Source organism: Electrophorus electricus, chromosome 11 (genome assembly GCF_013358815.1).
Source record: "Electrophorus electricus isolate fEleEle1 chromosome 11, fEleEle1.pri, whole genome shotgun sequence".
Taxonomy (NCBI): domain Eukaryota; kingdom Metazoa; phylum Chordata; class Actinopteri; order Gymnotiformes; family Gymnotidae; genus Electrophorus; species Electrophorus electricus.
This window is the reverse complement of record NC_049545.1, coordinates 4,734,077-4,746,726: the sequence shown is the minus strand read 5'-3', so window position 1 is coordinate 4,746,726 and position 12,650 is coordinate 4,734,077. Positions and strand designations below refer to the sequence as shown.

General features: G+C 41.2%; 1 protein-coding gene across 1 annotated transcript; it reads left to right on the top strand.

Moving 5' to 3' along the window:
• The first annotated feature begins 1,949 nt into the window (after positions 1–1,949).
• pygl (phosphorylase, glycogen, liver) lies at positions 1,950–11,721 on the top strand. The gene is made up of 20 exons (XM_027019809.2): positions 1,950–2,192; positions 2,750–2,851; positions 3,148–3,226; positions 4,126–4,229; positions 5,322–5,453; positions 5,553–5,664; positions 5,775–5,857; positions 6,116–6,253; positions 6,433–6,525; positions 6,818–6,964; positions 7,029–7,192; positions 7,446–7,560; positions 7,732–7,833; positions 8,884–9,031; positions 9,255–9,313; positions 9,415–9,556; positions 9,737–9,944; positions 10,032–10,166; positions 10,313–10,379; positions 10,546–11,721. Exons 1-20 carry the CDS (start codon positions 1,950–1,952, stop codon positions 10,732–10,734), a joined length of 2,562 nt encoding a protein of 853 aa, XP_026875610.2. The 3' UTR covers positions 10,735–11,721.
• The last annotated feature ends 929 nt before the right edge of the window (positions 11,722–12,650 follow it).

Sequence of the window (12,650 nt, the reverse complement as noted above, 5' to 3'; positions counted from 1 at the left end):
ATGCATATGGATGGATAAGACAAAATAATAATCAGTCTAAAGCTGTTTGTGTGCAGTGCTACTGCACACATACACACAAAGTGCACTGTTACTTTTACTTTGAACAAGCTCACTCTAATAATGTCCAGTAGGGGGACACAGAAAGCAGAACAGAAAAATTGAGCCTCTGACTGGGGATATTTGTTACTTATGGCACCATATTCCAAATTTATGTATTTCAAGTCTCATGTGGCCCAGGGCAAACATTCGCTAGTAAATGTTCTGTCCTGTGCTTTTATTCCACTTTATGATTGGCACTTTAATTGAAAAAGTATGAAATACTTCTCACAGAACAGACCAAATGACCAATGATGAAGCAGACTGGTATCTAGACAACAGTTCTATTACACATATTTTTATTATTATTATTACAGTCTTGTCGGTGCTAATGTGTATAGACGTGTGTCTCTGTTTCTATCAGCAACAGAGTCCAGGCAGATTTTGTACTTTTATTCATAATCAAATATTCTCTGCAGAGGTAAATGTGTCGAGACAAATTATGGGTGTATAAAGAATATAGGATTTAACCTTTATGATTTTCAAATAGAGTTTACCATTATAAATTTAAATTGTTGGCTAAGGTCAGTATAATGTGTTGAATGTTAATTCACGCATTTGAGGCCGACAGAAGTGTGCGTATGGGCTTTTTTGCAGAAATTTGAGGATATTTGGCTGTCACACACTATTAACTCACTTATTGCACACAACTGAGCTCTACTTTAACTCTACAAATGCTTTGTCAAATGGAGCTTTGAAAATCAGAAATTGGAGTATGAACTCTAATTCCACTGCGCCCTCGTTACAGACATGTTACCTTGCTGAATCAGTCCCAGTCCCACTGAGTTTATTGAGGAGAGTCATGAAGTTTAACAGTAATCAATAAAAACTCTCTCACACACACACACACACACACACAATCCCATCATCCTTCCATAATTTGGTGTGCAGACACACATTAAAGGAATGCACCATACTCTCTTTGCCTCCCTCTCTGTCTGTCTGTCTGTCTGTCTGTCTGTCTGTCTGTGTATCGATCTTTGTTTCTGTCTGTGTTTCTGTTCCTTGTTTGTTACTGCCTAAGAGCTGTACAGGCTAAACTTTATTGAAAAACTGGTGCTGCTTCTATTTATAAGTCTGAAAATTACAGTAGAATATATAGATTCTATATTTGTGATATTAACTGCAATATATAACAGCACAGCTGTAAATCCAAAAGAGAAAAAAACTCATTCATGAACTGGCAATATGTATGTTGTAGAAGTGTTAGGAGACTCTGGGTGGATGAGTCCACAATTCACTGGACGTTGGACATTCTGGCTGTTATGCTTTTGTGCAATGTGATATCGGGCTCTGTTTGCATAAGCAGACATGGGTAGCCCACTTGTACAGAAACTGAACTTGTCAACCCACTGGCACAAGTACATTCCTTCGACTGATGAACTACAGTTTGGTTAAGTGTAAAAATGCCTATAAATGGACAACAGTATTCCAGACTGTTGAGGTGTCTGTAAATGGGCTTGAACAGGAAGGTGAATCTGTGGCTGTCAGTGGTAGAAGGTAATTTTATTTTCTTTATTATAAACCCCCAATGCCCTAATGTGAATAAAAGTTGTATTATTATTATTATTATTATTATTATTATTATTATTATTATTATCGCTGTTTCTTGCCTATTATGTACTGGCGCATTGTGCATTCTGTAACCGTATAGTATATTAAATAAACTGGTTGAGTGGAATGAATGTGTGGTTTTTAAGACGGCTGAGCCCGTAAACAAACCTCTACGTTCTCTACAGCAACCACTAAGAGAGAGGGAGGTCCAACCCCCCCGCCCTTCACTTAAATCAAGGTCTTAAAGTTCATGCCAGAGTTGCGCACATTGCTGAACGACCGTCCCGTCTACCTGCAGCATGGCTACTCCGCTCACAGACCAGGAAAAACGGAAACAGATAAGCATAAGAGGTATTGTCGGGGTAGAGAATGTCGCAGAGTTGAAAAGGGGCTTTAATCGCCACTTGCATTTCACTTTAGTGAAAGACAGAAACGTTGCCACGCCGCGAGACTATTACTTCGCTCTCGCGCACACGGTGAGGGATCACCTTGTTGGTCGTTGGATCAGGACGCAACAATTTTATTATGAAACGGACCCGAAGGTGAGGCCTGGATTCAGACCCTCTGATATAATCCCTTTTGTTTGTCAAAGAGCACGACGATACTGAATCGCTCAATCTTTTCCAAAAGATGTCTTCTTGGATGTTGCGGTTAATGACTCAAAAACAGTAGAATTTTATTCTTCTCAGGGAATAGGTATTGGCACGGTCGTTCTCCTACAGCTGTCTTGAATTTAAAGTGTGCAAGGAAAAACGGAGCAGGGGCACACCCCTGCTGATTCACCCACCCCAGCTTCATTATGTGCGTCAGTCCCAGTCAGGAGTATATGACGACTGCGATGCAACCGCAGATCTTCGCTCATGATAAAGTCAAAGTAGCTGTTATAAAACGCCGAAATGCAGTACGCCTATCTACCAGAGACAGATAAACTGGGAGCCACGGGCCCCATTTGCCTCCAGACCGGGTGGCACGAACAAAAAATAAAAGCAAATTAACAGTGAACACCGACATGAGTTTTTATTATTTGTTTAGAACCATAATGGAACTTTCCATTGCATGTCATGCCAGTTCATTTCAAACATGTACCTGTGTCTTGCAGCGTGTGTATTACCTTTCTCTTGAGTTTTATATGGGGAGAGCGCTACAGAACACCATGATCAGTTTGGGACTTCAGAATGCCTGTGATGAGGCCATCTACCAGGTGAGTGGTGCTGTGTGTCTGTCTGTGTGTATTGTTTATATATGAGAGAGAGAGAGAGAGAGAGAGAGAGAGAGAGAGAGAGAGAGAGAGAGAGAGAGAGAGAGAGAGAGAGAGAGAAACCGGGAGCACAGATTGCCTTGTTACTGGGTACATTGTATGTTTGCTGCTCTCTGATCCAAAAAGGGATAAATTGCTAACTTGCTTCTCTTTCTCTCTCTCTCTCTCTCTCTCTCTCTCTCTCTCTCTCTCTCTCTCTCTCTCTCTCTCTCTCTCTCTCTCTCTCTCTCTCTCTCTAGTTGGGCTTGGATATGGAGGATTTAGAGGATATGGAGGAGGATGCTGGGTTGGGAAATGGAGGACTGGGTCGGCTGGCAGGTCTCCCACTCTCTCCCTCTCTCTCTCTCCCTCCCTCTCGCTCTCTCTCTCTCCGCCTCACCCTCTCTCTCTTCCCCTCACCTTCTCTCTCTCTCCCTCTCACTCTCTCTCTCTCTCTCTCTCTCTCACTCTCTCTCTCTCTCTCTCTCTCTCTCACTCTCTCTCTTTCTCTCTCTCCCTCTCTCTCTCTCTCTCTCCCTCTCTCTCTCACTTTCTCCCTCTCTCCCTCTCTCTCTCTCTCTCCTACCTTATTAGCTCTGTCTCTCCTCCTCCTTTCTCACTGGCCTCATTAAGAGGCCTCCTTGTCCCAAAAGTAGAATGAAAGAATGAATACACAAGCCTTTGGCAGTGTCAGTCTGTTCATGTGTAATTTTGTACATTTGTACATTTTTTTGGGGGGGGGTGGATACAGTGAGTACAGTGAGTTTCCCTGGAAGGAGAAATGAATTGAACAAACCTCAGAAAAGTGTCCTGTAAAATGCACACACACACACACACACACACACACACACACACATACACAAAAAAAAAATAAAAAATTATATATATATATATATATATATATATATATATATATATATATATATATATATATATATATATATAAACTCTCATTCCCTTCAAATCACATTTTTCTTATAACCCCTGACCTCATGATGTTCATTTTTGTAATGTACAGTGTAGATGGAGCATCATTGTACACTTTTGTTCTCAAAGCTGGATTCATTCAGTGATCTCAGACAAATATGGCATCAGATCGGTTCTAAATATACAGAATATTAATTGCAAATTTGCTTTATGCACTTACATGCTGATTACAGTTAACTATGATTCAATATCAAATTGGCGCAATGACAACTGTGATCCAAAATCTTTCATGTTGATCAAATTGTTTGTAGCATGTTTTCTCGACTCCATGGCAACACTGGGCTTGGCTGCATATGGTTATGGGATCCGCTATGAGTACGGAATCTTCAACCAGAAAATCAAAGATGGCTGGCAGGTAAACTAGCTGATTTCAAACTTACTGTCCCTGCTGACCCTCATTGTTTTGTTTGAGCATTTGCCAGATCTATCAGAAGCTAATAGAGCCCTCTGGAAGTGTCATTTCACATACCATCACACATTGTTTTTTGTTTGACAGTTCAAACACAGAAACATGCACATATACACACATTGGAGCTGTGTCTACAATACAGAGGAGCTATTACAGAGATAATGCAAAGCAGCTGTTGTTTCATTAGAGGCAAATTTCCCCCAACCCACCCCAACACACACACACACACCTCCAACATACATCCCAAGGCTATCCCTCAACCCTGCAGGTCACTGGCCCATTGGAAAGTGACTTTATATAACGGTCCGATTTAGTGTAGGTTAATTTGTAATCGGTTAGCTTTGTCTTCTGCAATCTTGTCACAACCTTGAATAAACAGTCACTGGTAATGATTTGCGTGTGTATGTGTGTGTGTGTGTGTGAGTGTAGATAGATGCATGTTCACCCTGGTCAGTGTGCACCACTGATTTTATTTTTATTTTTCTTGTTGAACGTCGGGGTATCGAGGTTAGGAGTTTAACCTCTGAGTACACAAGGTTCATGCTGCTGATAACAGTGAACCAATAGTATCAACACGCTTCAATCTTCTGGTGGTTGTTTTTGAGTTATACACCACAGGGTCAGAGGGTATGTGTGTGTGTCTGTGTGTCTGTGTGTTGCTGGTTTTCTAGTAATCTTTTTAGTGCAAACATGCATACCTGAACTTTATCCAGTGTGCTCATTCAACCTGTGTGGTGATATGGATAAAAGTTATTAATCTAGAATTTATCAAATTAATAATATTTCGAATTTGCATATTAATGTTCTTTAGATAACAAAGTTATCTAAAGGTGCTTTCAACCACCAAACAGTAAAACATTACCTGAAACAACAAAAAAGTTTAATTGAATACCTTTCAAAACAACAAGTAAATGAAATGTGTTTTGTAATTAGTGACATTCCTTAGTGAGATTAATTTCTACCACTGTTATGCACCTTTCATTAATCATTTAAGATATATACGGATACCTACATTAAATGTATGGTTTGATCGTTAAGGTGGAGGAGGCTGATGATTGGCTGAGGTATGGGAATCCATGGGAAAAGGCCCGCCCTGAGTACATGCTTCCGGTGCATTTCTATGGACGAGTGGAAGAGACTGAGGAGGGACCCAGATGGGTTGACACGCAGGTACCAGCACTTCACAAACAACAAGTACACCTACTGCAACTATACTTGGTGGAGGATTTCTGAGTAAGGGCGATATTGTGTGTGATTTCTTGTCTTTAGGTGGTATTGGCTATGCCCTATGATACTCCCATTCCTGGCTACATGAACAATACTGTGAACACCATGAGACTGTGGTCTGCCCGTGCTCCCAATGACTTCAGCCTCCGAGACTGTAGGTGACAAAGATATGCATCTGAAGATGTGATTTAATATTTATTATTTATGGCTTCTAAAGAAATGCACAAGAATTATATGCTTTCACTTTTATTGTTTTATCTCCAGTCAATGTTGGTGATTACATTCAGGCTGTTCTGGACAGAAACCTGGCTGAGAACATCTCCCGAGTGCTTTACCCCAATGACAATGTGAGTTTTGCTCTGAGTGACTATTATTCACTCAGTTTAAACAGCGCTGTGTGTAATTAAATAATGTTTTGCTGGCTATAAAGACACGTGTTTCTTGGTCCTTCCTACCCAAATTAAAGTGCAGCATTAAACCTTGGAAGATAAAAATTGCAGAACAATGTTGAGCCACGCTGCATTTAACTGAATATGAGCTGTGACCTTGATAGCTGACTTTCTACAAGAGATTACATTAGTAGTGCTGTGTTGTGGATGTTGTAGTTTTTTGAAGGTAAGGAGCTGCGACTAAAGCAGGAGTATTTTGTGGTGGCAGCAACGCTGCAGGATGTGATTCGACGATTCAAGACCTCGAGGAAGAATAGCTCCACCCCTCTATCTTTTGAAAGCTTCCCTGATAAGGTGTATGAAGGTTCCCCTACCACCACAGTATATTTTATATCTTTCCTCCTGTACTGTGCACAGTTCATCTGCTTTGAACACTGTATTGCACGTTGCCACTGAGCTCGGGTAATTCTGGCAGTGCAATTTATGACTATAGAGGAAATAGAGTTAAAATGGTGCCTGCGCGTGTGTCTCAGGTGGCCATCCAATTGAATGACACTCATCCTGCTATGGCCATCCCTGAGCTCATGAGGATCTTTGTGGACATTGAGAAACTGGAGTGGGACACGGTGAGAGATGCACACTCGTATAGATGTGAGGGAAGGACATGAGTGTGACTGTGAAGGCAGATGTGCTTGACTGCTGTGCATGAGTATATTACAGATGTTACACACATCTTCATTACTTGGCTGCTGCAGGTTTGAGAACGATGTACATTTAGAAGCAACTTGTGTGAATTCTAAAGCCTTCATTCCACACTGTCAACACTATATAGTTCAGAAACGATATTGTTTTTTATAAACCCTTGTATGTTTTGGTTTGTAATTAATTATAATTACATTTGTGTGTGGGTGGGTGTAGGCATGGGATCTCACTAAGCGCACGTTTGCATACACCAATCACACAGTGCTGCCCGAGGCGCTGGAGCGCTGGCCAGTTCAGCTCCTGGAGACACTCCTACCACGCCATTTACAGATCATATACCGGATCAACCAGATCCATTTGGATGTAAGTACACACACACACATTCATATTCAATATGAAACAAACCTGACTATGACTGTATGTGTAGCACATAGCATCCTTGTTCCCGGGGGATATGGGTCGTTTGCGCAAGATGTCTCTAGTGGAGGAGGAGTGGGGAAGAAGAGTGAACATGGCTCACCTCTGCATTGTAGGCTCGCACGCCGTTAATGGCGTTGCCGAGATCCACTCCAAGATCATCAAAACAGACACGTGAGTCATACACACACACGTACACACACACACACACACACACTCTGTCTCCAGCATGATCAAAACTGACATTACCGCATATACATACAGACTCAGACTAACATTTTTAGAAAAGTCATGAGTGTCACATGTGCGCGTGTATAACTGACATAACAGATATCAATATTGCCTCAACTATATGCTTTTATAGTTACATACATCAACACAACTGTCACAGTCGACACATGTACAGATTGATATGTTTTCCTTGCAGATTCCGCGACTTCAGTGAACTGGAACCAGAAAAGTTCCAGAACAAAACAAATGGAATCACACCAAGACGTTGGCTTCTCCTTTGTAACCCAGGCCTGGCAGATCTGATTGCAGAGGTAACAAACACACACAACACAACACAACTAAACATAGTTTCTTTCTCTTAATCAAAACACATACAAACACTTCCAAATACTGAAAGAATCATTGAGAATGCTGTCCTGACTTTTTTTTTTGTTGTTGTTGTTTTTGTTGTTTTCTAATGTTCTGGTTGTCTGTGTGTGCAGGCAATTGGAGAGGACTACGTGAAAGACCTGACACAGTTACAGAAGCTAAATGATCTAGTGGACGTTGATGCATTCATCAGAGATGTTGCTAAAGTTAAACAGGTTGGAGCACACACACAGGAGAGATGCAGAATGTCTGGAGTGCTGCGTACCCTTCAAATACATCGCGTTGGATGTGGGTGCATGAGTACAGTTGTTGTAAAACTAGCTGAATACGTGGGGTGCTGTTATTGTCTGTGGAAAATAAAGGCAGTGAAGGGTAGGGCTGGGTGAAAGTATCAATATAAATGTATCAATATATTGCGAATACACTCGTACTGATATGTGAATGGATACAGTAACGGCTGTAACGATATTATGAGCATTTATAGTGTTTGCTATAGAGCAGTGGTAGGTTGCCAGTTCAAACGCCACTAACCGCTAAGTTGCTACTGCAGGGCCCCTGAGCAAGGACCTTAACCCTCAATTGCTTTGAAAAGTCGCTTTGGATAACATGGTCGCTCAGTGGTTAAGGTAGTTGACTAGTAATCAGAAGGTTGCCAGTTCAAGCCCCACCGCCAGGTTGCCACAGTTGGCCCCTTGAACCAGGCCCTTAACCCTCAATTGCTCAAGTTGTGTTCAGTCGTAACTGTTAGACGCTTTAGATAAAAAGCATCGGATGTAAATGTAAATGATGCGTTCAAATGCAGTATTTGCAATGTCCAGCAGGTGGCGTTGGATCATTAACCCTTTTTTAAGGGCATGCACTTTCAGTCAGCTACTTAAAAAATTAATGCTGACATTTTGGTTAAATGTGGATGTAAAATGTTAATTTAATAATTTTAATAATATTAAAATCATTTCCTGATAGTGGGAGGTTAGAAGCTATTGGCTGTATTTATGAATTATATTTTTGTTTGTTTTTCTGTTTATGGGTACTTTTGATATTAACTCTGTCTATTGATTGTGTTATTGGTCTTTGTTATTATTTATTAACGTATTATTTTTAAGAAATAATAAAATCTTGATGCATATCGTTACTGGCAATACTAGTCTAGCCTGTGTTATGTAATCATACATGCACTAATAAAATGTAAGCATGAGTTTATTTATGAATACATTCATTTTGTGAATGCATTCATTTATGTTCATTCATTTTTATCTTGTGTTTAGGACAATAAGCTCAAGTTTGCTCAGTATCTGGAGAGAGAGTGCCAGGTGAAGATTAATCCTGCATCTATATTTGATGTTCACGTGAAGAGGATTCATGAGTACAAACGGCAGCTCCTTAATTGCCTTCATGTCATCACAATGTACAACCGTATGTGCACACACACACACACACACAGAGACAGTCCACTCATTCATCATCTGCCTCTGCTGTGCACATGTACAACTGCATGTACATGTCCTGACTCCCCAGCTGGGTGTACATTGTCATGCTCACTTGTCAGCATGCTCAGAGTGCTATAGTGTAAATGATTGATTATATGCTGGGCGTGACACTCCTCTAAAAGCTGTGATGATGCATTACCTCCTCACAGGCATCAAGACCAACCCAGCTGCACCATTTGTAGCACGCACTGTCATTATAGGGGGCAAGGTAAAACACACACGCACACATGCACATACAGCTACGCACAGTTTCTCGTTCCCTCTTTTCCATTCTTAGTGTTAATTCCTATTTTGCGTTTGGGTGAATAGGCTGCTCCGGGATATCACATGGCTAAGATGATCATTAAGCTCATCACCTCTGTTGCTAATGTCGTCAATAAAGACCCGGTTATCGGCAATAAGCTGAAAGTCATTTTCCTGGAGAACTACAGAGTCTCTCTTGCAGAGAAAGGTAAAACTCCCACACTATACACTGTCCATTTACTCATAGTCACACTCCAGGTACTGTTTGTGGATGTGCATAATCATAGGCACGTGGATGTTCTTTTCAGTACACTGGCCTTTTCATTTTCATTATAACGCGTTTTTGTGTTTCTGTGTTGCTTGTGTGCATGTGTGCATTTGCACTCAGTGATACCTGCCACAGACCTGTCTGAGCAGATCTCCACCGCAGGCACAGAGGCATCAGGTACAGGGAACATGAAGTTCATGCTGAACGGCGCTCTGACCATCGGCACCATGGATGGGGCCAACGTGGAGATGGCGGAGGAGGCCGGCCAGGAAAACCTCTTCATCTTTGGCATGAGTGTGGAACAAGTGTTGGCTTTGGACCAGAAGGGGTATGGAGGGAACGGAAGGTGGGATTGTACGACGGAAGGCAGAAACATATGAGCTCATTCTAAGTGTGTTCGGTGTTCTTTGCGTAGCTATGACGCGATGCAGTACTACATGGCAATGCCAGAGCTGAAGCAGGTCATTGATCAGATTAAGACTGGCTTCTTCTCCCCCAAACACCCTGAGCTGTTCAATGACATCACTGACATGCTGTTCAAGCATGACCGGTAATTAATTTACACATACATTCTTCTCGTGCTCGCTTGCATGCAAAAGTACACACTTGAGATTTCTCACATACTTCACTCATACATAAATGCATCACACAGACTGCTCTAAAGGTATTAATAATTTCAGTTTAATTTTCTTTCAGTTTTAAGGTATTTGCTGACTATGAGTCATATGTCAAGTGTCAGGAGAGAGTCAGTGCTCTGTATCAGGTAAAGCACTATTGACACGCACACTTTCCCAGAATCCTCTCTAATGTGTCCTGCTTCATAACGCTCACTGCTTTCAATGCTGAGCTTACAAATACCTTTTGTACAGTATTACTACTTATATGACGAAATCTGTACTGGCTCTCTCTATATTTATTACGTGCTTCAGGATCAAAAGCAGTGGACTCAAATGGTGATTAAGAACATTGCTGCTTCTGGAAAATTCTCCAGTGACCGCACTATCACAGACTATGCCACCCAAATCTGGGGTGTGGAGCCGACTGACCTGAAGATCCCATCTCCAAGTGAGCCGCGTGAAGCTATTGAGGAAACTGCACGTGCGCTCCGCAAGATTTGAACACACGTTAGGATGTTACCACAGTACTACTTTAATGTTTTCAAAGTAATATTCAGCCAGTGCTACAACATTACCTCCCTGCAGATGTCTATAACTACTCAGTTTTCACATGATCTGAAACAGTGAATCATAAGTGACTGACATATGGTCCAAGCGCCACAATTATGAGTGATTGACATATGGGTCCAAGCTCCACAATCATGAGTGATTGACATATGGGTCCAAGCTCTACAAGGATGGAAAGGATTACAGCATTGTGAGATGCAGTATGTCAGGAAAATGAGTGTTACCAACTGTGCCAATTTCGTCACTTGAAATGGTTGCTCTGGTCCACACTGATTGGTCTCTTTTGCAAGTAAACAATGAAAGCATTGTGTAAATCAGTTTCTGATTAAGTGTTAACCGTATAATGACTACAGTGACACTTTAAGGTCAGTGACCTATACTGACTTCAGACCAGCGGACTCTGCTGCTTTAAAATCTCTAACCGCAAAGTACATTATATGATTTGTGGATGAGTAATTGTATTCCCCCATGTCACATCATTCCCACTATTAGACATAAGGGCATATTAGAGCAACCAAGCATCCTGCCACTGTATCTTTAAAATTCTTACACACACATACCACAACACATTCTCCTGCTGCCAATGGGGTACAGTGAAGTTACCCAATACGGCCGTAGCGATCGTTAGAAGACACTGCACAGCTGTAAACCACTAGTCCTAAAACACAGTGTGTGGCTACAGCAGTCACCGTCACGCACCTCCGTGCTTTGCTACTGCAGTACACGCGGTGCAGTGTGACTCAGTTCATGCAGTCATACTGAAGATTACAGTCCAGATCCACTGGGTGCCAACCATCTGCTCTGATTGGAACACACGTTAAAGCCTCTTCTGTGGCATCCTAGATATATTCTGAAGGTCACTTTCTTGATGCGATTTATGGGATTGTCAAAAGGGTGATTTAAATGCAATCTAATTGCATGTGGTAATGTAATATTTTAGACAATAGTTAAATAAAAATAAAACATACCTGTTTAAATGTACTTGTCCATTTCTTTAAAGGAGAATGATTCACTGCAGGGATGGATTAGCAGGCTATGGCCCCAGCTATAGAACAGCCACCTGTGCTTAACGTACTTGCCCCTAAACATCTGAGTAGATTTTGGCTGAAGCAAGTTATTTGCTCTGGACTCATATTGCCTTTCAAAGTTTTGCTATATAGTGAACATTTCTCTGTTAGAGTGATTATCTTAAAATACAGATTAGCCATGAAAAATGCTTTTTTTAACACACCAAGAGCTAATTGGGCAAGACATGCAAGTTCAACATTCCAACGTCTTTAAAAAAATAAGAGGTTTTACTGTGCAAAGGTTAAGAATTTAAGGATTCACTTCCAATACACATAGAATATATACAATACACAAAAACACACACACACATTTGGAAGTGGCCTGCAGAACATTCTCATGCTCTAAAATGTGTTTGGCAGGAAACTTGGGAGTGTTGCTGCAGTACTGCTGGGGTGGGGTTGGGGATGGTATTAGCAGATAAGGACAATCAGCACTGTGGGAGTTGAAACAAACCCTGATATAGATCAGACAGATGAGTTGCAAAAACCTATAAATACAGTAGTTACAAAAACCTTACCTGCGAGTAAAATAAAAGAAAACAACATACAGTACGTATTTGTTGTAATCACGCATATTTTCTGCTTCTTCATTTATTTTCTTTAACATTTGTCAACCACAGATGGCGCCAGAGAAGGCAAGTTCTAAATGTTATATGAACAGGTTGTGTAAGTACGTGCTGTGGCAGCAACCTGAGCCCTTCAGATGGTGTACTATATTGGTAGGAAAAAAAATAGATTCAGAACTTTGAGGCTGCAGGTTTTTGAAAATGCTGAAAACAGCAA